At 38.2% G+C, this 26371-nt stretch overlaps 2 protein-coding genes across 5 annotated transcripts in view; one reads left to right on the top strand and one right to left on the bottom strand.

Annotated features, from left to right (window-relative positions):
* Positions 1-3842, bottom strand: part of LOC139454363 (mitochondrial inner membrane m-AAA protease component paraplegin-like) — a 67958-nt gene extending 64116 nt beyond the window's left edge. For all 3 annotated transcript variants that reach the window (XM_071236008.1, XM_071236009.1, XM_071236011.1), the window contains exon 1: positions 3224-3842. In XM_071236008.1, coding sequence (XP_071092109.1) covers positions 3224-3442 — 219 coding nt within the window. In that variant the 5' untranslated portion in view covers positions 3443-3842. The remainder of the gene's footprint in view (positions 1-3223) is intronic.
* Positions 3843-3933: 91 nt separating this feature from the next.
* Positions 3934-26371, top strand: part of LOC139454362 (protein phosphatase 1 regulatory subunit 12A-like) — a 40440-nt gene continuing 18002 nt past the window's right edge. Inside the window, exons 1-8 of one of the 2 annotated variants that reach the window (XM_071236006.1) lie at positions 3934-3964; positions 5539-5695; positions 7274-7364; positions 8412-8591; positions 9386-9577; positions 10405-10547; positions 11455-11680; positions 11908-13689. In XM_071236006.1, coding sequence (XP_071092107.1) covers positions 5627-5695; positions 7274-7364; positions 8412-8591; positions 9386-9577; positions 10405-10547; positions 11455-11680; positions 11908-13689 — 2683 coding nt within the window. In that variant the 5' untranslated portion in view covers positions 3934-3964; positions 5539-5626. Of the gene's footprint in view, positions 3965-4345; positions 4484-5538; positions 5696-7273; positions 7365-8411; positions 8592-9385; positions 9578-10404; positions 10548-11454; positions 11681-11907; positions 13690-26371 lie in introns of those variants that run through there. The other variant, XM_071236007.1, reaches the window with a different exon arrangement.

Below are 26371 nucleotides of genomic sequence, written 5' to 3'. Positions count from 1 at the left end.
AAATAATTCGCGTGTGAAGTTTTTATTTCAATAAAATCAGTACAAGTACAGCTAATAATTATGACCAAGCTTTAGCTTACGGTCCAGTTTTGATATAATGAACGTTCTATCATTAATAAATAAATATGACTGTTGTTAGCACATGCCCATGTGTGGAAGTTTCTTCCGTCGCTCTGTTTATGATCGTTCGTATTACCGACTATTACTTGTAAGCTAGGCTCTGATTGGATGAAACGAACGACTTCTGAGGAATTCCATCGATAGTAACGAATGACGTCCTGTGTCTGAGATTAGTTATTCCGTTGCCCAAAGACCATATATGGAAACATAAGGACGCAATTCAAAGCGCCATCTGGCCACACTCTATTTTTAGCAATGGGAGTTTCCAGGTTTTGATTTATTTTCGTCTGAACATCGTAAGCAGGCTATCAGCTTTGAATAGTTTTTTATTTTATGGTATTAATACAAAATTAAGTATAACACAATCCGTGTGTGCAAAACACGCATGCAAAATATTTTTTGCATGTTTATATGATTTTAATGCGTGAAAAACGCAGGTTTCTGCGTTAACGCGAACACTGAGTATCTGTCAATACTGATTAATTTGAATGATTTCATATACAATTTCAACATTACTCCTTACAAACCTGCACACAGTACTGGAGACCAATTAATATCTCTCACCAATTTAATGAGAAGTGATAATCACCCCAGTATTCTAGTCATATCATCAGTCTAGATAATGATGTACTCTCACCTGGTTGACTGATGTAATCCCATACACAAACACTGTCTATATAATCGTCTAATGGGAACCACCATCCCCACGGTCCACTGACCACTAAGTGCTCTGCTTTTACAACATGACAATTAACAATGTACCATCCCTCATCTCCAGTAATTACCTGCACGCTGCTGACTTACTGCTGACGTCATTAAACTCTCAGTTTATCCTGATAACTTAATTGTGCTATTGCAGGACAACATAGTCACTCTGGCACCAGTAATGAGAGCTGATGATGAGGGTATTCTGACCAATAGCTGGGGCAGTGAGAGTTAATAGATTGAAATTCCTTGTACTAAAGTGCAAATAGCATGGTTAAGTAAGTTCCTGGTGCTTCAAGGGCGCACTTAAATCTTAAATGCTTCATATTTTTAATGCAGTCAGCAATAAAAGTACTTTAAAAAACTCATGACCACACATGCAAAACTAGAAAAGTATTTGCAAGTACTTGCAAAAACAGACGCTGACACCTCACCGCAATTTCAAGAAAGCCCCCGAAGTAAACCCATCACATACCACCTAGTCTGTCTTACAGACCCTGATACAAATATATATCAAATACAGCCCATGCAAGTCTATAATGTTTGGCAAGTCTAGATTACTGCAGTATCTGAAAATGAAGAGAGTCACTGGGCTCCCTTTTATTATATTTTTATTAAGATAACTGAACAACTGTTTTTTCTGTACGATATGTTCATTTCAGAGACTAGATGTTAGTCTACATATCACCATGTATTTCTAGTGTGAAATGCATCATACATGTACCACATTAAAGTACTTTGCCGTCATTGAACCAGATATTTTTCTGATCTCTAGAACAGTGTTGTGCAATGTATATCAGCATCTACCTCACATGTATGGGATGCACGGAGCCTAAATATAAACAAATTATCGTCTGGAGCTCATCTGTCAATATGGGAACAATCGCTTTGCTTCTCAATCTCCATTTTGCAAATTATGTTAAATGATAAATTTGGCAGTATCATTATTTCATTGAAGATGTTGCCTCATTGTGCATGGCCACACTGGGAGTGAGTGAGTTGGGTTTAACGCCGCTTTTAACAGTATTCCAGTTATATTATGGCGTGTCAGCTTAACGTGGGAGGAAAGCCCGAAGTGATGCAGGTCTCAGACGTTTACCATTTCGGTGAAACCCACGAGCATGGGTATGGTGCTGACAAACCTAGAAACATAATCAGGGCAAGCCGGGATTCGAACCCAAAATCATAGGTTTTTGGCGTGCCCAAGGGACGCAATTCTGCACAGCAAATTGCGGCGCCTTTGATGTCTGGGCCACCCCTGCTCCCGGCCACACTGTGAGACGGAACATCAATTCATATTCCTCGAGGGACAAGCCTATAATATTTATTACAATGTTATGACATATTTCTGTTTCTTGTCAGCAATATTCCACCACTATGATAGCACCCTTTAAATAATCATGTATGGGCCAGACAATCCACTGATTGATATTATGAGAAATGATCCACACCATTGGGGTACAATGACTGCAATCAACCAAGTCACCAAGTCTGACTATCCAATCCATTAAGTCACTTCAACGCAGTGATGGGTATCTATCTGGCTTTCGTATTGTAATAATGATTCATGTATTGTGATATATTACACAATATATTGCATCTGTTCTGTGGAACTTTGTGAAAACTTGCATTAGATCTGCATTTTTAGTGGATGATTTTGTGTATGTGCGTCATTAAATTTGTGTTAAACTTGCATATTTCCCAAACAGTCACACTGCAATGTTATCTTCAATATTCTTCAATTCTCCAATTGATATAATGAGCAATGACCCCACCGTCGGGGTACCATGACTAGCAATCAACCAAGTCAACAAGCCTGACTATTCGTTGTATTGTCACCTCGGTACACGGCCAAAGAAAGAGCACATCAAACCATATTCTCCCAGGGAAAAGCATACAACTTATAATATCTATTTCAAGTTTATAATACGGTTTTGTTTGACGCAGCAGTCAGCAATATTCCACCTACATCATGGCAGTCTGAAACATTTGAGTCTGGACCAGACAATCCATCAAAAAGTTTTACAACCAGTATAGTTTTCTAAGGATCAATTCTAACCCAGAATGCTCATAAGTTTTTTTATGTGGTTAACACACATTTATTATATATGTGTTTTTGTAAAAAGGAATCATGACTATTTGAACCAAATCCTTGTGTATATATCAAATACCATCACCCATCATAATTAGAAAAAAACAGTACAAACATGCTTCATTACAGAAAAACAATCTGATTTTGATAGCAAATAGTCAATGTATTACATAAAGGTATACCCTCCCATTTTAAACCAAAGATTCTGACCAGTCAAACAAGTCCCTAAAAGTCAATGAAACTTTTACTCAAAGTGTATATGACTTGCCACATATTTTTTTTTCATTTAAGTCAAATAATACAAACCTTTCTCTGTGAATGGAAGATTCCATATGATCCTGTTATGTTGAATGAAGGTAGGCTTGAAACAGTTCGTAATTTCCTACACTGTTGACATCGAAACACATGCTCCTTTGGTTGATTTGCAATGTCCTTTGGGTGTCCTTTCGAAAGTATACTTTTTGGATGTCTTTTAATCATAAATAACCCATCTTTCCAGGGATAAATTCTCCCAATTTTATTCATTTTCCCTGTAAAAGTTTCTTATGTAAATACAAAATATCAAGGTTTACGCCACGTTTTTATTAATTAAATTCCCCTTCTCTTCGACAAGGTCATGTAAATATATAACAATAATATTCCTACAGATAATGTTTGTACTGCAGTGTGTGACAGGCAAGGGAAATGCGTTCTACCTAATTTCAATGTCACATCCCAACGTAAAATGTGTGTGATGTAATGATCAAAACATTCTTCGTTTAACCTAACATATGACACCTGAGTTGTGAGTTAGGTCAAATCAGTATTATGTTTTCGCTGGCTAAGCGATTCAAGTTCAGAAACACTTGCAGTATTGTAGTCCCTTGTCACGAAACGGTGTCACTGACTATCCCATGTTTTGCAATCATATGGCCATTTTCGTAGAAAAATCAATGGCCGAAAATTGACCAATGACAGATGTTATTACAAGTGCAAAGGAAGTTGCATCTTAGCCAATCAACAAGACTATTCACCCCGCGTAAAGTAAAAGCCTCGCGTCCTTCGAAGGTGAGTACTTCACTTTATGATGTATTATTTTTGTTATCCTTTGTTATAATGCAAAAATAACAATTGTACACAAATCCCGAATGATTTCTCTGTCAGATGCTGTATTTTTTCTTATAATTTGCATGAAATTAATTCAATAATAACGTCAAAAGTTTGTTTACTGTTGAGCTATGTCGCCATGCTGTTTTTGAGGAAGCCATGAATATCCTCTTTGTTTTCGTACTTTTTTTAATTCAATAATGTAGGATCGTCAAATATCCTCAATACGTATGGATAATATACGTGATTAAACTTTTAAACATTTTAGTGTTTACCTTATTGCATCTGACCCGACAATTCTTCTTCTATTCATGTAATTATTTTGGCGTGCCTGCAAAGACATGGCGCTTATGAGTGACATCACTCATTCCTTATTTTACACAATATTTCTATTATTTTCGTGATATTAGAGGAAAAACCCAAGCATACATGTCCACTATATTCTGATGTATCGTGATTCGAAACATGTAGAGTGCATATGTAAGTTGATATCGCCGAATGACAGTCGTGTATGTCAGTTGCATGACTAGACAAACTGCAATGCAGTTCAGTGTTCATATCTTTTGTTTAATGAAATGAAGTACACAGCACGAATTGGGTTACATAATCTGTATTGCTGCAGGTTTTTTTAGTCTCAAGCATGATGATGTAATATTGAACCACATAACTTTTGATAATGTTTGTCCTTTTTTAAGTTAATAGCGAAATATGCCTACTGTGTACCATTTTCAAATTGATCAAGATAAACAATCTGCCTCCTTTATGTTGGTGAAGACTATGGATATTCTGCTTGTCTTGTGATCATGTTGAGTGAACCCTTTTGTTTACAATATGTTTATGATCCTTCTGTCATGATCTCTGTTAACTAGAACTTGCTGTTTTGAGACTATTGTGACCCGTATACAATGACATGTTTTGATCATGGTTCATTTTGTGATATCATGAAATGTGCCATTCTGTCAGTCATACATGTATACATTTTCTCATATACATGTACCTCTACATCCACAATCTTTGTGTTGGGTACTATGTAGTAATTGATGGTATACAGGGTAAATGGTAATATTATGTAAGTACTGCAGAAATCTGTCATTTGTTTAGTGTGTATTGTTAACCACACCATCTCTGTATTTTCGCATGAAAATCAATCAACATTGATGATGCAGTCTATTATACACATGGAATGATATAAAAAACACATTCAAAAAGTCGTGCTTTGTTTACATTTTGCTTGAGATGGCCATTGTGACCTGTTGTAAGTATTATTACATGTGTACATTATTTTACATGTCGTGTATCATATGGAGCCTATATGTATTGTTCACACTAGTGTTATCAGCATAATATAGATGAAATTATCATTCTACCAACATGACCAATGATGTATTTTCATGAAATAACATCATGTGTCTTTCTTTGCAGTTTTCATTCCAGATATAAGGAAGTAGGAAATTCAGAACTATGAATAGTAAATACATGTGTAAGTCCAACTGCTGTTCATGTTTCATAATGGGGCTTCTATGTTTTCAATACAGATGCCAAGCATAAGAAAGACACAAGCAGTCTTCAGATGTTTTTATATTTTGGATACGTGATACAAGAACTATTAATGACAGCTTCTGCATGCCTGGTTTACGGTATAAAATACTGTGCATGCCAGACATGTCAGAGAAGAAATCACCTCCTAGAAAGGTATGTATTGTTAAACAAGATTTGTAACTAACAATTATTGATTTTATTTGATTCCCATATTACCATGCACTCAGCTAACCATGCTAACTATACCAAGGCTTGTAAGACATTCCGGTGGAAGAATATGCATTCCATGAACATGGATGAACCAAAATAAGGAGAATTTGCAATGATTTCAACATATTTGTTGACATAATGGTTGAAAACATCAAAGTCTAATCCACATGGAGTAAAACACCTCCCCTTGTTGAACTTATGTCAGTGTGTGATGAACATCAGTTTTTTATTCCTGAGACATTGGATGTGTAAGAAAGACTGCCTTCAAGTTCAACATGTTTTGGGAAGAACTCAACATATTTCAGAATGGCAGCCATAACCTCTTGATTTGTCAAAATGAATGGATATATTCATAACCTATTTATTAATAGTGTGATATCATGAACTGTATACAAGTGGCTTTTCATGTAGATATATGTGTGTTAGACATCTCTCATTTCACTGAGCCATATGTAGATTGTAACCACTATCACTATCTTGATGACTCATACTCAGACCTTGACCTCAACTTTCGTTTAGACACATTATCACTGCAATAGAAGTCGCCAGATTTCATGAAGTCTTTTAACATTGTATTTTGAATTATTGGGTAGATAATATGTTATTTAATGTGGATTGGCATTAATATTTCATGATGCTACAAGTTTATTGTCAGGATCACTGCTAATATAAATCAAGTTGTTTATGATAATTTCTAAACATATTCTCAGGTAATGGGATGATTGAATCCACTGATGCATAGTGGTTGTTATTGTAATGTTTTGTGAACAAATATTAAAATGAACATAAATAAGGTAAACAAACTATTGTGAAAGGAAGATCATGATTTTCACCTAATAGTATATCTTGCGATATGATAGAAGACAAATGCATCTCAGTAACCATTTTGTGGTTATGTTATCTCTGCTATTTAAGTACTTTCCTGGCTTTCTATCTGAAACTGGGGTGGTCGGGTAGCCTTGTGGTTAAAGCTTTCCCTCGTCACGCCAAAGACCTGGGTTCGATTCCCGACATGGGTATGATATGTGAAGCCCATTTCTGGGATCCCCCGTCATGATATTGCTGGAATATTGCTAAAAGCAGCGTAAAACCATACTCACTCACTCACCCACATCTGAAACTAAGAGTAATCATTGTTCTGCTGACATTGGTACTTTTGAGTCATCCAGAGTACCAGAGACTGTACAAGGATAAACTTGCTAAAAGAGTTGTAGTGTTAGCACTTTACTGTTTCTCTTGATGGATTGGAAGCTGTGGCTGGATATACATTACCATATGCCGGGAAAGACACGTCCAATAGACCCATTGTCTGAGACAAATGAAAATACAGTGTAGTTGTTGTCTTCCTAAATCTAGTTTTGTTACAAAAGCTAGTAGTCTGGAATGACCTGCGGGCTAGTTAACTTAGATATGACCAGTGGTGTCTACCCCTGCATCTGTGAAGCTGTTTGTGGGTGTCCACTGTCTTAGTATGTTTGCTAACTGCTGAAATAACTCTCACTGCTTTATTTGCTACACCAGGAGAAGTCTCAATATGTTAAGACGCCTCAGTCCGATGGGAAGGGCATGAAGAGGAAGCTGTTGGTAACTGATGCTACACCCGAAGACGATGGTTAGTTGTGGTTTCAATTTGCTACATACATTCAGCTTTAGACATTGCGACTGGTCTGTCAACCAGAGACTATTTAAAAATCTGGAGTAACTAGTTGTTTTTTTCCACCGAAGTCTAGCTATGTTTGCTTAAACCACTAGTCCGAAATGAGTTGTAGATCAGTTGGATACCCTTGACATTCAGATACATATTAGGGTGTAATAATGAATATACATGTAATGATAATTTGGTGGTGGTACAAAAGATTGATGCAGACATTGCTTACACAATGTCGTGATACCGATATCAGCCACTTCCACAATACGTCATTGTATTGCCAAGCATTGCAATTAATCAATATGTCAGTCTGTGCTAGAGGGTACTGAATTTGTCTTTTTTCAAATAATTTTTAGTTGAGTTTTGTATAATCATGTATGTGGGTCATGATTATTAGCTGAGTTAACTAGACTGCCTCCATGGTCTAGTGGTAGAGGGTCTGCCCGGAGAGCAGAAAGTTGGGCGTTTGATTCCCGTCTGTGTAATACCAAAAGATGTTAAACAATGGTACTTGTTACTCTGCCTGGTGCTGGGCATAAGGGGCTAAAACAAGGACTGGTCGGCGGGAGTCCGTATACTGTGTCTGAGTGGGGTATCCATGTTAAATTTCCACACGGTATCTCGGTGGGTATATAAGTGCAATAATAATAAACACGATGTTAAGAACCCATTTCACCTTTCACCTGAGTTTACTTGGCTGAAAGCAGTTTTAATGGACACATGGTTCAGACTAGTGACTAAGGTAACAGACTGCCAGCATGGCCATACCTGATATGAACAGTTAAGTAATCACGATGATGACAAAATATTAGCCTTGCACTTCAACATTGTTCAAAGTCCAATTCTGTGGCTTGTTGAACAAATGTGTTCTGTTCATTTTGCTCTTAGAATACATCAGCTAAGACATGATTAAAGTAAGTCAATGTAAGTTTTATGTAAAGTTTTTTTCTGAAAAACATAGTTTAGCCTGGTTGTTTTCATCTGTTTATTTGCTCCATTGTTTCCCCATAGATAAGAGAATCACTTCAAAACGAAAGCGAGCATTATTGATACCAGACAGTTCTCCTGAGCCCGGGAATATGCCCACCCCTCGAACTCCAGGAGGAAACATATCACGCATTACAGTTCCACTCTCGGAGAGACAACAAATGGCATTGCTCATGAGAATGACCGATGGAGCTTCACAAGGAGGTTTGTTTTTGACACTCGTGACCCTTTACTTAGTAACCATGGTAAAAAGGATTTCTGCAGCTTGTGACAATGTGTGATAGATATTGTTTGCTTTTTGTTTGTCTTGTAGACTTATTTTGGAACAGTACTAGACAACAGTCATTGTTTATTACATCCAATATTTTTCAGGAATGTGCAGATGCAAGCTAAAATCATAACAATCAGCTTGAGACTGAATGTGTTTATTTTGCAGTCAGATTAACAATGATGCAGGTGACACATGTTATCAGTAATATATATAGTAATATTTTGTTACATCAGGCTTTTGATTATATATTCAGCTTTTTTCTATGGTATGCAGGCTGCACATATTTTATGCTTGTCAACAATATGGCTGTCGAGACAGCATGAATTATCTCCCTTACATGAAATGCAGAGCTAGCCTAGATTTGTAAGCCACTTCCTGTTGACAGTCTGGTCAATATATTCACAATCAGTACATCAGTACTTGAAAAAAACCATGTTGCTTCATTGATTTATAATGAGTGTTCACAATATAACACCTGGGATATTGATGTTAATAATGCTGATGGAACGTGTGTTTTATGGAGTTGATTATTATGCTGACCCCATTTCTTCATTATTATGTATGCTTAATGCCATTCTTATTTTATTTTGTGAAATGAGGTTTTTATTATTTTGTGAAATGGGGAGTTTATGTTTAGGGGGGGGATTGTTTTTGTATTATTTTTTTAACAAAAGTAATTTTGGTCTGTGATCATATTTTCACAACTCCCTCATACTTTTTGCTTCAGAATCTTCCCCCAAACCATCATCTCCTACCACCCCTGTATCATCATCAAAGCGAACTCCCATAGATAAAAAAGTTAATAAGCGTAATGATCGTGGTGAAACAGCTCTACATACTGCTGCCAAACGAGGCGATGTCAAGCAGACAAAGAGGCTCATCAAAGCTGGGGCCAATGTTAACATAAAGGATTATGCAGGTTGGTTTAGACACTTTTTAACTATGTTGAAGCATTTTTTTGGCATGTTCAGTTTGTACATGATGATTTAGGAATAGAAATTTGAAACTCTTCAGTAGATAAATGATTGATTTGTTGAAGACCAGTTCAGCTGGTAATGACCTTGTAACAAATGTTAATGGTCCCAATTTTAACATTGACACCATGTATAATAAAGCCTTGTATAATTTGTTCAGACCAATTTTAGGCTATGCTGGAAAATAAGTGCTTTTTGCATCTTAATTTTTGTGAACTTATTTTGTTTACAGACATGATTTGTGTATGTGTTTTTGTAATATTATGTCAAATTAGACTCTCAGGTACAAATATTGTGGTCTGAAACAAGGAGCTTCTTTAGTGGAAAGTCAATCGTGTCATGCTTTTTGTTCTTAGGCATTGGTTTGCCTTTTCTATGTACCATGTAGAAAACCTTGTTATGAAAACATTTATTTTCCTCAAATCATTAATCAACAACTTAAAAAAAGAGTGTATTTATTAAACAGCAGCATGATTTCATGGAGAAATTATTTTTCATTGTTTAATTTCAGTATACAGCCTTATGTTCACACGAAGAGTCTCCCTATCCTGAAAATTGAATAATCATTTCTCCAGTAATTGATAACATGATGAGAGCTGTGACTACTTTTAATTGTGTGATCTTCATGGGAAATACTGCATGCATGAATGTTGAAAAAAGTGGTTGTGTACTCAGGGTATGTGAAAGTTCAAGGAATATCAATTTAGCTAAATTCTCCCAACACTTATGGTTTCTGAGCTTATTTGCAAAACCAATATTTGTTTTGTTCTAGGGTGGACACCACTGCATGAAGCATGTAACCAAGGTATGCTTTCTGTTGCCAAGCAACTATTGAAAGCAGGTGCCAATGTTAATGTTCAGGGTTTTGATGATGACACGCCTCTTCATGATGCAGCTGTTAATGGACATCCAAAGGTGAGACAACACAAGTCTTTTATTCTTTAGTGTGACAACTCTTCAATGCTGAAATAAAATTTCATCAGTGTGAGGTATTAGTAGCCTTTGACATGACTGGATGTGAAATGTATTTAGGATGAAATTATGAAATGTCTCACCTTCAAGGAAATCAAATGCAGAAAGGTTGTTCTCCAAAACCTGTCTTGTAGGTATTAATTAGGTATATGTGTTTAAAGGTTACTCGTGTTTGCCTTTTCAAGACGTCATTATTTGTGGATGCTGTGATATAGTTGGAATATTGCTGACTAAACAGCATTCACTCACTCCTTCAGTCACATGATCAGATGTCTGAGATTGTTGATGGTGCACTACAAATTGCAATGTTATTGAATTGTTCAGTGCATTTAGTTCTAACTATTTGCTTGTCCATTCATCAGTTACACAGACTTGCCTACTGATGAGGTGTGACTTGATTTCTCACTACTGCATTAATCTCATTTGCATGGGCTGGAAGTAATTAATTTTAGTCACTAGCCCTGTGGACCTGTGAAGATCGGAGGTAGAATTGGTCTTCAGCAACCCATCCTTGCTGTAAAAGACAACTAACAGAATCGGTGGTCAGACTGACTGACTTGGTTGATGCATGTCAGGGTGTCCCAATTGCGTGGATCGATGCTCATGATGTCAATCACTGGATTGTGTGGTCCAGAATTGATTATTTACAGACCGCAATCATATAGCTGGAATATTGCTGAGTTCGGCATTAAACAACAAACAAACAAACACCAGCACTGTAATAAATATGAAAGCTGATTTCTACTGAAATTAAATCCTATGGATACCGGGACCATTATAACGTTTGGTTGTTACAATAGGCCAAGTGATAATTATAATATGATTGTTCACTGTGGGAACTTGTTTTAAGCTTGTGGAGCTGTTACTGAAGCATGGTGCCAACCCCCTCCAGGCCAACAACAAGGGTAAGACGGCCCTGGACGTGGCAGCCTCCACCGAGATAGAACAAGTCCTCCGAAAAGAGATCATATCCTCTAGTAGCGACAGCTCCAGCATTGATGATGCCCGCTCACCTACCTCGCCAGAAAGTACCTCGTCTAACAAGGATGAAGATTCTCGCCCAGAGGATATTCAAGGTATGATATGTTGGTTTTATTTTCGGTCAAATCGCAATCTTTGTTATGAGGAATTTCTCGAAGTCTTCATTTAAACTTCAAAGTTTGTATATAATTGGAAAGAATTGTGACATCCATTATGATACTCATTAAGTGCAAACTGTTGACCATGGTAGTAACGTCATGTGATTTGAAATGGTTTGTCTTGTGCTTTATAGCCTTGGTTATTGTTGTTATTCCTGTTTCAGATTTGGAGTTGCATGGTGATATAGGTGGAATAGGCTCCAGCAGCAGTACGCGTAGAACGCTCATACCAGCACTACCAAAGTCTCCGGAAAAAACAGGCTCCCCACGGCTGTGTCTTAAATTTCAGCCAACAAAGCCACAGTATAAAGGACTACCTAGGCACCAATCCTATAGTTTAACAGTGGTAACGAATGATCAAAACAGTTCGCCGCCAGGTAGTCCAGTGTCAAGTATAGATAGTGACTTGTATGACCCACATTTAGAACCTACGTTAATAAGGAAAGAGGCAGTTTCAGACGAGACAGCAGCAGCAACAACAAGCTGGTTGAAAATGGACGAGAACGCAGAAAAAGGAACTGGTGTAGAGGAGGATAATCGGTATAAACTGAGGTCTCAGGAAACACAGGCTTTCTCCCCCCATCATGATTTTGAGGATATCAGTGATGGGGAGGAGGAGGAGGAGGATCAGATACAAAACACTGTAGGGAAAAATAACCAAGTTGAAAATAATCAACACATTCCACAAGATTCTGGTGATCCTGGTGATTCCCGGTTGAGCTCAGACTCCACATCCCAAAATATTCAACCCCCACCCTCATCCTCGTCAGGGGGTGGGGGGGCCAACAACTTGTTCCCTTCTAGTTCTGTTAGTTCTGTGTCTTCGTCAGTAGACCGGACTCCTTCACATACCCATCATAACTCTCAACGGAGGGGTAGTTTGGGTTCCAACACGTTAAGTGATTCTGTTGGAATGCATAAACCTCTGACTCGGTGGCAACTACAATCTTCGCCAAATCGAGACGACGGTGATCTAAGTGTTTCTCAGTCAAACAAATTCAAAGTATTGGATGGTTCAGAAAGTAATTCTGCAACACAAGAAAAAGACAATGTGTCGCCAAAAGTGGATCAGGAGTCCTTACCTGGTTCACCCCGACCTCGATTGGACAGTAGAGAAAGTCGACCTTTGTCCCCTAGAACACGGTCTGAGCATGATTCCAGACCCATGTCTCCCAAATCTAGGCAAGACAGACCCAATTCTCCGAAAACAAGATCGGAGAGTAGGGAAAGTCGGCCAGTATCCCCAAAGTTAAGGTCAGATCGAGAAAGTCGGGATAGTCGTCCGTCTTCTCCAAAAACGAGATCTGAGTTAAGAGACAGTAAGGAGAGCAGGCCATCATCTCCGAAAACTAGGTCAGAATTAAGGGACAGTAAAGATGGCAGACCAAATTCACCTCGACCAAAATCAGAGAAAGGAAGTCGGTCATCATCTCCGAAAGTACCACCTTTGAAAATTATTATCCCCCAAAAGACTGCCCCCTCTTCCTCCATGGATGAGAATTGTTTGAAACTGCTGCTAACAAAGCCAGCCTTGCCTTACGTGTTGAACCCTACACAGGAGAAAGAGGCTGAGGCTGTCCTTACCGAGATGTGTCAACCATCACACAACACATCCCGTGCTTCTAGTCCCGCGTCCTCTAGGCCGTCCTCTCGAGCAAGTGCTGCCCCCTCAGAGGAAGGCAAACGAGAAAAATTGTTTCGGGAGGCAGCCCCAAAGCCTCAGATAGACGATACTGTTAAGGAGAATTCGAGAGACGGCAAAGATTCAAAGGAGGAGAAATATGAAGTGAAAGAAGAGGTGGAGAAAGAAGAAGCGAAAGAGGAAAAGGAAGAACGCCGAATAACGAGGACGTTGCGCTCACACACTGCCATGCTGCAACAGCAGCAGCAGCAACAACAGCAGAAGCAGGATAAAACAGACAAGGGCGACAAACAAGAGAAAAATGGTAATCGTCTATGTTGTGATATTCTGATTGGATTACACAGTGTGTTTCTGTTTGGATAAGTACTGGATAGATTATCACTGCCGTGAGTTGAAACAGGTAGGTAAGGTAAGTATGTCAGATAAGACTGATAGTTAAGTGTCACATGTGTCACATGTGAGTATTGCCCTTGGCTGATGTGTTAGAAGGGTGTTTGTTGGTGTTGATGGTAAACCGTTAACTTGAGTCCTTTTATTGTTTGTTTATCCATATAGCTTTTCAATATACATCTTATGATAGTCCTTCGATGTTGGCAGAGATTTGCTGTCTTTGCATGACAAGAGAAGTTTGGAAAGACTGAGCACATAGATTTCCTCTCCGGGAGCTAACTTCATAATGTCCCGGAGAGGACTGTTCAGTCTTTGTCAGTGACAAGAATGCAATGCCAACAGGTTTTGAGAAGAACCATTGTGCTTCTCATTTTCTTGATGGTAACTGATACTTGCAATTTTCAGTGTGTTCACTGATGAACAAATACTATTAACAACCTTTACACAAATGCGCTGTACATACTGTACATGCTGAAAGCGCCATGGCTATTCTGCTAGTTCTGGAATATTGCTGATTGCAGCTTAAACAACATTCACTCACTCGCTTACTGTTTTTTATTGGAACTAAATTAAGTCAACTCAGAATCAATATGGATATCAGCTGGTATATATTGTTAGCTGTACCTGACAGTCCTACTTTTCCAGCCTCTGGACCTTTCTAATGATCTCTCCATCCTCATGCAAGCTGTTCCCTCGTCGTCATTTTATCAATTGTCATGGAGTCAGTTGTCAGATTTATTCAATTCCAATTTGTAGCAAAATTAAAGATTGAAAACTGATTCAGAATTATAGCCCTCAAATGCAACAAGTCAATGAGGACTACCATCATTGGAATTTCACTTGTCCTCAACACTCGGACTTGTGTAAATCGTGAAGGCTAATCATGTTTATTTTCTAATAAAGCAATGTAGTGGCTATGTTTGTGTATTTCAACTGATATTCGAAATGTGATGTAATTGTATTCCCTTGAACACCTTGTTTGTATTCTTCATTTTTATATATTGTTATCAATATAGGGTTTAACCCGTGAAAATCCTGGTTAGAATAGGTTTTCAGCGACACATGCTTGCTTTAATAGGCAACTATGCTTGGCGTAAAGGGCGACTAATGGGATCTGGTGGTCAGGCTTGCTGACTTGGTTGATGCATGTCATCGTATCCCAATTGTGTAGATCGATGGTCATGATGTCAATCACTGGATTGTCTGGTCCAGCCTCGAATATTTACAGACCGCCATTATATAGGTGGAATATTGTTCATTAAACAACCAATAAACAATTACAGAGCATAATTTGAAAGACAGTTCAGTATTATCACATTGATCATGTTGAATGCAACTAATGCATCAATGTTTTTATTACCCACGTGGTGAAGATACAGGTGGTGAGATACTAAATCTGTACGTTTATTCGTTTTGATTGGATAACCGTGACCTCTGTCACACCGGGACTACTTTTTTCATTCTTAAAAAAACGCGATACGTCATTCATTTTGCAACTACAAGGCAGAACTGAAGCAATCTCATGTGAGCGAGGGATATTAAACCAAACAAGATAGTCACACGCATCAAATTTTGTTTGCATCCTATATAAGTTATGCATTGAGCTTCCACAGACATTATATATTGTTATATACTTGTGAACTGTCTATGTTATCTGACCTCGCTTTTGCTCGGTCAGATACCATAGAAAGTCCACTCGTTTCGTATAAATGGTATCTAACAAGAATGAGTATAGTATTCTCTATTTACAGCACTACTGTATTTGTAAGAGTAGAACCATCTAAAGCTGGCATGATGTGGTTATTCAACTTTTTTTACTACCACTCTCATATCACAGGCATATTGATGAGTGGGCGTTAAACAACAAACAAACCTAATCAGGATATATATTAGCATAGATATAACATAAACAATTCATTGATACATCGTTGTACATATTGGTATTGTGATTGGCAAGATCCTACATCAGTGTTGGAGTTGCTTGTACATAGATCAGAATACAATGCAGTGCATCAGTTACCCAGGGGACAAAGGATTGTCCAGTCTTGAGCAATGTGGTCCTTTGGCTCTATCATTATCTCAGGTAATGGGTCACATGACCCATTAGTACAAAACAAAATAGTTCACAAATGAATTGAAAACTCTCTAGTGTAATAAAACTGAAGTACGACATACTTTCATCAGAAGTCACTTAGTTTGGGATCAGGTTGGTGCAGTAGCTAGTGGGAGGAGATAGTCCTTGGAAGTAGGCCGCCACCTGAGACCCTGTTGCCTGCTTCATATACATGATATAGTTGTGTTTAGTCATGGTTCTATTGGGAAGTGGATGCTATTTTATCATTGTTCATTGGTTCTGACCTGTTTGTTTCAATCAGTCATTGATTATAATTGGTTCATTATATAATATGGAAATAACTTATGTACCTGTTTTTGACATTTAAAAAGGAAATTTTATTTTAAATGTCTCCCACCACTCTCCTAAACAATGGAACTGCTATTATGTGGGTTCAAGTAACTGGATTGCCTCAGTTATGATCCTGCTCCATCTGCACCATATTAGGGCATGTGGGACCCATGAAGATCCAGGGTGGAATAGGTCTTCGTTCAGCAACCCATTCTTGCCGTAAACGGTGACTAGGCTTGTCGTAAGAGGCTACTAACAGGATCGGGTGGTCAGGCTGGTTGACTTGGTTGATGCATGTCATCATATCCCAATTGCATAGATTGATTCTTATGATGTCAATCACTGGATTGTCTGGTCCAGATTTGATTATTTACAGACCACCGTCATGTAGCTGGAATACTGCTGAGTGCAGCGTTAAACAACAAACAAACAAATAGTGCATGTGGGGTTCACCAGAGTGATAAGGTCAATGACCTGCATCACTTCCGACTTTCCGAAATATAGAAATACTTTTGAATCACACGTTTGAATAATGTGGTTAAAATTTAAATCCGTCAAGAATTCATACAGCAGTGATCAAGTGATATAGCATAAAAATATATTATGTTAATAAAGTCCATCCATTGACCATTGTTATAGTACTGTACTAGAATAAGAGAAGAAATGGTTGGTTGGTTTGTTGTTTAACGCCGCACTCAGCAATATTCCAGCTATGTGACGGCGGTCTGTCAATAATCGAGTCTGGACCAGACAATCCAGTGATTAATATCATGTGCATCGATCCACGCAATTGGGATCGATGACATGCATCAACCAAGTAAACGAGCCTGACCACCCGATCCCTTTAGTCGCCTTTTACGACAAGCATAGTCACCTTTTACGGCAAGCATTGCTGAAGACCTATTCTACGCCGGAATCTTTATGGGTCGAGAAAAAATGGTGAAAACCTGATGTAATATAGTGGTTACGGAACATAACTATTATGTTTGGATAACCAGGTGATGAAGGGGAATTCTCAAGATGTAGCCCTGAAATATTGTGTACTTACTGAAGGGTAAAAAAGTAGCTCTGAAACACTGTGTGCAATGGTCAATGGATGGAAAATAGTTAGAATTCTGAGCTGTGTGTGTCTTTGCATCATACTTTCTGTATCATAGGGACACACTTAGACTAAAATCTAGTCTCTGAAATGAACATATCGTACATAAAAACAGTTGTTCAGTTATCTTAATAAAAATATAATAAAAAGGAGCCCAGTGACTCTCTTCATTTTCAGATTCTGGAGTGATCTAGACTTGCCAAACACTATAGACTTGCATGGGCTGTATTTGATATAAATTTTTTATCAGGGTCTGTAAGACAGACTAGGACACACTGTCATGAGCTATAGTTACTTAGTCACTCTAGTCAAGCGCTTTTCTTGTCGCAAATTTCAATGGCCAGATCGTATATATATTCATCTAATAGAATGGTATTGCATTGATTTGTTATGGTTCGTCTTTTGAAACTTTCAGACTTATTGGCTTTTGCTATTGACTTATCACATTTCTCGGGTGTAAGTCATTGACCTTTATACAGATTTTTGTGCCCAAATCAATGTAATAGTAAAGAAGTTGTTATCTGTTTTTACTCATTTATTATGTCCAACATCTAAGTGTCCATTAAGACTTACATCTGCTCATAGCATGTGGCCGACTTGGTCTGTTTGTTGGAGCAAGCTGAAACATCCTTTGTCTCCACAATCGGGTCTTGGGTAAGGCTCAGAATTGGAAAACGCAAATTGTTCATCTTTTATGTATTGTTTGGCGATAGATTGGTATTTTCATTATAATGGTGAATGTGAAGTGGGATGTGGTAAGGAGTTTTTCCCTGGGCGTGATATGTCATAAGTCACATTATGTAGGTGAAGTGTGATCACTTGTTTGATTGCTCAAGGCTTGCTATTGATGTATTGACTTGGAATGATATGAATGGGTTTTTTTAGATGACAGTAAAACTTCGGTTGCTCATTAGTGCTATGACGTGTTGTAAAAACACATGAGTCAGACGGTCAACATGTTCAATGACCAAAAACGTGTCTGCTTCAGAAAGATAAAGATTTTTATTTTGTAGCTGTACTCAAAATCAAGGATTGTTGTAAAGTTTCTAACATTTCCAAAGTGGGGCATCTGATTGTATTTTTTTCCAATAACAAGAACATGCTGAAAAACAAACGCTGAAAACTCACAAATATTATGTAAATATATGACATGTTATTCATTAGGTGTTTTGAATTATACATTCCTTTTCAGTGCCAGTCTTGTATTTGACTCATTCCAAAAGGTCACGGTATATATCACGTCTTATCACTTACAACAGACTTGTGAACCAAATAATTAATGAATATTGGCAGAACATTATCATGGTTATATGCAGACTTTATGCCCTCTATTCATATTTATGGAAATTCTCTAAACTGTGGCCGAAGTTCTCCGGAGATCACCTTTCTAGTTTCCATCTGTGTCAAGACGATAACTCCTCATCGATGAATGGTCAGTTGATGAATTATGTTTGACTGAGTTTGATCCTGATGATTCAACACAGTTACCAAAAATGTATTTAATTGTTTGCGTTAGTCCGATACAGTGATCCCTCACTACATCTATCCTTAGGGTCGAAATGATTGATGAATGTTAAAGACGATCAGATATTTAACTGAGGTGGAGTTGTATGGGTAGATGACCAACACAACTGTAAATGCTCGGCCTACCTTACACAATCTATTATATTACAAAGAAAATGTGCAATGAGCACATTTTTACAACCAGATAGTAAGATTAAATTGCATACTTCATTTTGGATTTGTTGACTGGTATTTCCAGTGTTACATGCTTATGGTGATCAGCTGTTAACTAAAGCTGTTATGATTGACTCGCGTATTCGGTGAATCGAACCGTAACCATTCATGTATTGAATTCGTTATTCATGGCCACTAGAATCGAATATTTATGAATATGCTATCGTGTATATTTACATACCCTGTACCTAAAAATATCCATAACAACATGTTATGTAGATTTCTTTCAACGACAACACTCTAATAATATTTAATTTGACAGTATGGTTGTCACTGGTTATTGTCGCATTTGAGCAGATACTAGTACCTGGATAAGTGCAGTGTATAAATGTATATTTTATTAGTAATTAACAAACCATGTCAAATAAATTATGTTATTGTTTCACTGAATATGATAAATAATACATAAACTGCTGACTTGTTATAGTAATTGTTAATTGGTATTCGTATTCTTTACCCTATATTCGTGATATGAATCATATTCGCCTCACAGTGTATTCGTTGCAGTCCCACTGTTAACATGGTTAATCTGTTTGCGTTGTGTGAAAAACGTTCTGTCAGCATAAAAATTGAGTGTATTTTAAATGTACGTAAATTCAACTATATTCAAGGGCGCAATAGCAAGGAAACATTGTAGTTATTTATATAAGCCATGTAAAACTATATTTTGTTCATTTTCAAGCGTAATAGGATTATAACGGTATATGGGGTGGGGTGGGGGGTCCGCTGCTTTCCTCCCCCACTTCCCCCCCTTATTGTATGTGTGTATTATGCACACCCCCTCTGCACAGCTGTAATTTATTTTGGAAAAATGCGCACTATACACAATGAAATATGGTATAATTTGAAAAGCATAAATATTCACATGTTGCTAATATTCTACATCAGCCAGGTGAGCTACAGACCTTGTGGTTCTATTTTCGTTGTACTACTATGACATAACAGGGTTAAAGTTTAAACGCCACAGCTATAGGGAAAGGGTTGTCCAAGGAACGGCGACTCACTGGGCAGAACGATTATGGTATCAATTCCCAATGTTCATAGATTCCTTAAAACAGCCACTGGAAGTGGTTTCTTCCCTAAATCTGACTGCCTCAGACTGGATAGAGTGTCTGCCTCGAGAGCCAAACGTTGTGATCCCTAGCCGCATCATGCATACAAACGTTAAAAGCTGGTACTTGTTGTTGCCCTGTCTGATGCTCGCTCTTCATTATGAGGATAAAACAGACTGTGTCTGAGTGGGGTTTCCATGTTAACCTGTGTCATGGTAACAGTTGGTTAGCCCTATAAAACCAGCATTAGTCTGGGCTGGTGCAAGCTGACACATGTGCATGCACGTTGCTGTATAAGCAATAAGTGCAATTATCTTGAACTCCATTTCACCTCTCCATACAAAATCTGAATCTTAAACCTCCATTGTTCTCACTATCAACCACTGGTTTTCTGGTCCAGGTGGGTCACATTGATGCATCTTCCCGAGGCAAGTGAGTTACCTGACTATAAAAGTCCAGTTTCCACCCTTAACTCAGTTAACTCTCTTGCCTCGGGAAGATGCATTGATGTTGCTCTTGTATTCTTTGCAATGTGGGGCGGTCGGGTAGCCTAGTGGTTAAAGCGTTCGCTCGTCACGCCGAAAACCCGGGTTCGATTCCCGACATGGGTACAATGTGTGAAGCCCATTTCTGGTGTCCCCCGCCATGATATTGCTGGAATATTGCTAAAAACGGCGTAAAACCATACTCACTCACTCACTCTTTGCAATGTTTTCAAACAGTGGAAATATCACATTATCGAGCATGTTCCCAGTGTGTTAAAAGTATTCATAGTTGAGTGGGAATATTTCTGATAGCCCGGATGTTCACATGTGTTGGCAATTCGTTGTTCCCTAATGATCATATGTCAAGTATTCCAGAACTGGAGAACCTGAAATCAAATTCTGCATGTATATTTTATGCGTTCTACCAAAGTTTTGAGATGTTTCTGAGTTTCTCAGATGCAGATAAGTAAATGTCATTGACCTAGAAAATAGAAATCCTAGATAATGCTTTATCATGAATCTATTTAAGACGTTCACATGATACTTGTATGAAGATGTTATCACAACAAATGACTCATAGCTGTCAAGCAAACTGATTCACGCACTTAGATGTTGAGATGCCTTACTTGTGATTGTAACTACGTGTGGTCTAAGTCTTTATCAATATTTCAAACAATGTTTTCGCATTTCAACATACCATTATCAGGCAAGAAATGTCAATGGAAGAGATGTTACTTAAGTGGAATATGCAACCGTGTAAGTAGATGCTGGAATCACATTGTTAGATTATCTTGGCCATAGAAACATTTTAGTGACAGTTGTTTCCTATTATATGGAGAGCACAGTTAGCCCAGGGTCAGCAGAGTTGTATTCCTTGGCCATCTGCTGAATGTGGGTTTGAATCCCTGATTCGCCCTATTTATGAGTAGTTGAAATTAAAGGCGTCCTCCTGGCCTTGAGGTCCTTACCTCAATGGTATTTGAATCTTGGGACCCCGTAAATATTTCACTTTTAACATTAGGTTATTACAAGAATTTTACTTGATGATTATGTCACCTTATGACACTAAACTTAGAATAGGTCTTCAGCAACACGTGCTTGCCATAAAGACGACTATGTTTGTTGTAAGAGTTGGTAGTGGCATGTCATCGTATCCTAGTTGTGTACATCAATGCTCATGATTTCAATCATTGGATTGTCTGGTCCACACCTATTTTCAGACCCTCGTCATATAGCTGGAATATTGGTAAGTGCGGTGTTAAACAACAAACAAACAAAACATTCTCTACATTAGCTCATTACCTTATCTGAATCAATATCCAAGGATTAAGACGTATGCCTTTTCTACTTGTATTTTTGCAACATAAAAAAGGAGTACTTTCAATATCAAACATTATGGCCATCTCCAAAATAGGTCCCCCGTATCTTATATTTGTCTCCACATGGAAATTGCCAGGAAATCCCCAGTATATCATATGTCTGCCAGCTCATTGATATTGCCAGGGAATCTCCAGTATATCATAAGTCTCCCTGCTCATTGATATTGCCAGGAAATCCCCAGTATATCATATGTCTCCCCGCTCATTGATATTGCCAGGGAATCCCCAGTATATCATGTCTCCCTACTCATTGATATTGCCAGGGAATCTCCAGTATCTCATATGTCTCCCTGCTCATTGATATTGTCAGGGAATCCCCAATATATCATGTCTCCCCGCTCATTGATATTGCCAGGGAATCTCCAGTATCTCATATGTCTCCCTGCTCATTGATATTGCCAGGGAATCCCCAGTATCTCATATGTCTCCCTGCTCATTGATATTGCCAGGGAATCCCCAGTATCTCATATGTCTCCCTGCTCATTGATATTGCCAGGGAATCTCCAGCATCTCATATGTCTCCCTGCTCATTGATATTGCCAGGGAATCCCCAGTATCTCATATGTCTCCCTGCTCATTGATATTGCCAGGGAATCCCCAGTATATCATGACTCCTCGCTCATTGATATTGCCAGGGAATCCCCAGTATCTCATATTTCTCCCTGCTCATTGATATTGCCAGGGAATCCCCAATATATCATGTCTCCCCGCTCATTGATATTGCCAGGGAATCCCCAGTATCTCATATGTCTCCCTGCTCATTGATATTGCCAGGGAATCCCCAGTATCTCATATGTCTCCCTGCTCATTGATATTGCCAGGGAATCTCCAGTATCTCATATGTCTCCCTGCTCATTGATATTGCCAGGGAATCCCCAGTATCTCATATGTCTCCCTGCTCATTGATATTGCCAGGGAATCCCCAGTATCTCATATGTCTCCCTGCTCATTGATATTGCCAGGGAATCCCCAGTATATCATGACTCCTCGCTCATTGATATTGCCAGGGAATCTCCAGTATCTCATATGTCTCCCTGCTCATTGATATTGCCAGGGAATCTCCAGTATCTCATATGTCTCCCTGCTCATTGATATTGCCAGGGAATCCCCAGTATCTCATATGTCTCCCTGCTCATTGATATTGCCAGGGAATCCCCAGTATATCATGACTCCTCGCTCATTGATATTGCCAGGGAATCTCCAGTATCTCATATGTCTCCCTGCTCATTGATATTGCCAGGGAATCCCCAGTATATCATGACTCCTCGCTCATTGATATTGCCAGGGAATCCCCAGTATCTCATATTTCTCCCTGCTCATTGATATTGCCAGGGAATCCCCAATATATCATGTCTCCCCGCTCATTGATATTGCCAGGGAATCCCCAGTATCTCATATGTCTCCTCACGGAGACTGCCAGGATACTTTCCCAGGATAATTTCCAAAGCCTGCCCTGTTTTTCTCGACCAACTCTGCCCTGTTTTTCTCGACCAACTCTGCCCTGTCTTTCTAGACCAACTCTGCCCTGTTTTTCTAGACCGAATAACTGTTAATTTGTAGGCCAGTGACATAGTGACAGTGAGGAGTGAGTGTAGCTTGATCTCGGCCTTCAGCTAGCACCATCACCACATGTAGCTGGATATCTCCTGTCAGGGATCAATGCTAGCTATTGATTGTATTGCTTGTTCCAGGCTAAGCTGACTGCCCTGATTTAACTGTTGCTTATTGCCATGACATTACTTTAGTATTGCTTACTGCCTTGACATTACTTTAGTTTTGCTTACTGCCATGACATTACTGAAATATTGCTTACTGCCATGACATTACTGTAATATTGCTTACTGCCATGACATTACTGTAATATTACTTACTGCAATGACATTACTGTAATATTCATGATATTGCTTACTGCCATGACATTACTGTAATATTGCTTACTGCCATGACATTACTGTGATATTGCTTACTGCAATGACATTACTGTAATATTGCTTTCTGCCATGCCATTACTGTAAAAAAAAAAAAAAATGTTGCTTACTGCCATGACATTACTGTAATATTGCTTACTGCCATGACATTACTGTAATGTTGCTTACTGCCATGACATTACTGTAATGTTGCTTACTGCCATGACATTACTGTAAATTTGCTTACTGCCATGACATTACTGTAAATTTGCTTACTGCCATGACATTACTGTAATGTTGCTTACTGCCATGACATTACTGTAATATTGCTTACTGCCATGACATTACTGTAATGTTGCTTACTGCCATGACATTACTGTAAATTTGCTTACTGCCATGACATTACTGTAAATTTGCTTACTGCCATGACATTACTGTAATGTTGCTTACTGCCATGACATTACTGTAAATTTGCTTACTGCAACATGACGTTACTTTAGTATTGCTTACTGCCATGATATAGCTGTAATATTGCTGACAGCTATGACAATAGTTATTGTGACCATTTTAGATCGATAATATATAGGTTAGTCAACTCCATCCTGAGATTATGTTATGGAGAAATCAAGAGAATCTTGATTCTACTTCTACAACAGCTTTGTGTGACTTAAACCATGTTATTGTTGATATATAATTTCTCTATAACCTGGCATAATGACTTATTATTGTGTCAGTTTTGAAATGTTAGAATGCACGTTCAGAATTAATTCCTGGCTCAATCACATTCATCAATTAAGTTTCTCCCAGCTCTCCAAGAAAGTGTGATGTCATCATAATGGTTTAAAATTGAATAATCGGGTCATCATTGCTGGACCTATCCAATAGTGTCCACATATCCTACACTGCTGGTTGGAAACTGCAACTGGCTCTTTCTGTATTACTATAGAAAACAAACTCCACAAATGACTCATTTCGAGCATTGTTAGGAACTGATTGTCCACCACAATGGCTGCCATGATATGTCTATGGTATTGCTGATGTGATTATATCTGTAATATTGCTAAATGTCCTTACATGCTTCATGCAATGACATATCCTACTATCTGCTTTTACTTTTAGTTTGAAAATTTTGCAGTTTTCAGCTTTGTTATTCTATTTAAAGCAGTTTTCAACTTAAATTATGAAACAGACCACCTTTGGAAGAAACTTATCTTTCATTATCTTCTATTTATTTTTAGATTGTAGTTCATGTTATATGTAAGTGTCGGATGTAAATCAGGAAAATTACAGATTAACTGAACTCAGCAAACTCGACATGTATATCAAAGGTTAAAAACGGATATTTTTAAGGTCACTGTGTTATCAGTGCAATGTTTGCAGTTTGTGTACTGGGCACTTTGCACAAGTCCGCCATTGTTTTTACTCCTTATTCAATGTAGCAATAATTATTGAGGATACTCTGCAAATGTTGCTTTTGTTTGGAACATGTGAATGGGTTCCAAAATTGTGTTGACTGTGTAGCCTGAAATACAGCATGAGAGTATTGCTTTAAATGTTTATCATGTTTTCTGACGATAAACAAAGGGTTAGATAATTGATTATAGGACACCCTGAAATTAACATATGGCTTACCGGTAAGTTTATATGGTGTGATGAATATGACCTGTCATTCCATTGTCCGAGGGGAAATTGATCTGGTATTTGGAGCATGTCAAAAGTAAAATGAAGGTACGATGTATTTATGTTGTCTTGATATGAATCCGTGTGGTCGGGGAAGCCCAGTGGTTAAAGCGTTCGCTCGCCACGCCGAAGACCCGGGTTCGATTCCCGACATGGGTACAATGTGTGAAGCCCATTTCTGGGGTCCCTCGCCGTGATATTGCTGGAATATTGCTAAAAGCGGCGTAAAACCATACTCACTCACCCACCCACTGATATGAATCCAAAGTACTCTTTTAAAAATGGTAAATTCTTAACATCAAATGACATCATGATCATGTTTGCTGCCATAACTTCTTCTGAGGCATTTTTCTGTGGATTGTAATCTTTGTCTATAAATAAGCTAAATGTGCTTGCCCCACTCCTCAAACTGCATCAACTTTTTTTCAGTGTCATGTATCTTTGACAAGAAGACCCCAATTGATCCAGATGGGCCTTTGTCTAGTATTCAACTGGTAATTTAGTTCATATGGTGAACAATTTAACAATGTAAACTGTATAGACAATTCGGACAGTCATAACAGCTCAATGCCTGAAGGGTGAAACCTGAAATGAATCATCAGCCAAGCACTTATCACTTCCTGTTCCTAACATGTCTATTTCCGCATAAATTGATACAAACTTATACCCAGTTGCATATGTGTGTAAATATACATACGTGGGTATGCTTGCCTTGTGAATACATTTACTCATTGTGTATATTTACACCAGGAGCACACTTACATCATGTCTGGAGCAGGTGCAAAAGTAAATTTACACTGTTTGTATATTTTGTAATGAGAACGTTTTAAGCCAACGTCAGAGGATGATCTAA

The sequence above is a fragment of the Haliotis cracherodii genome, unplaced genomic scaffold, assembly GCF_022045235.1.
Source record: "Haliotis cracherodii isolate W230 unplaced genomic scaffold, xgHalCrac1.p SCAF_10, whole genome shotgun sequence".
Taxonomy (NCBI): Eukaryota; Metazoa; Mollusca; class Gastropoda; order Lepetellida; family Haliotidae; genus Haliotis; species Haliotis cracherodii.
The sequence above is the reverse complement of the archived record's forward strand: the minus strand, read 5'-3'. Positions and strand labels throughout refer to the sequence as shown.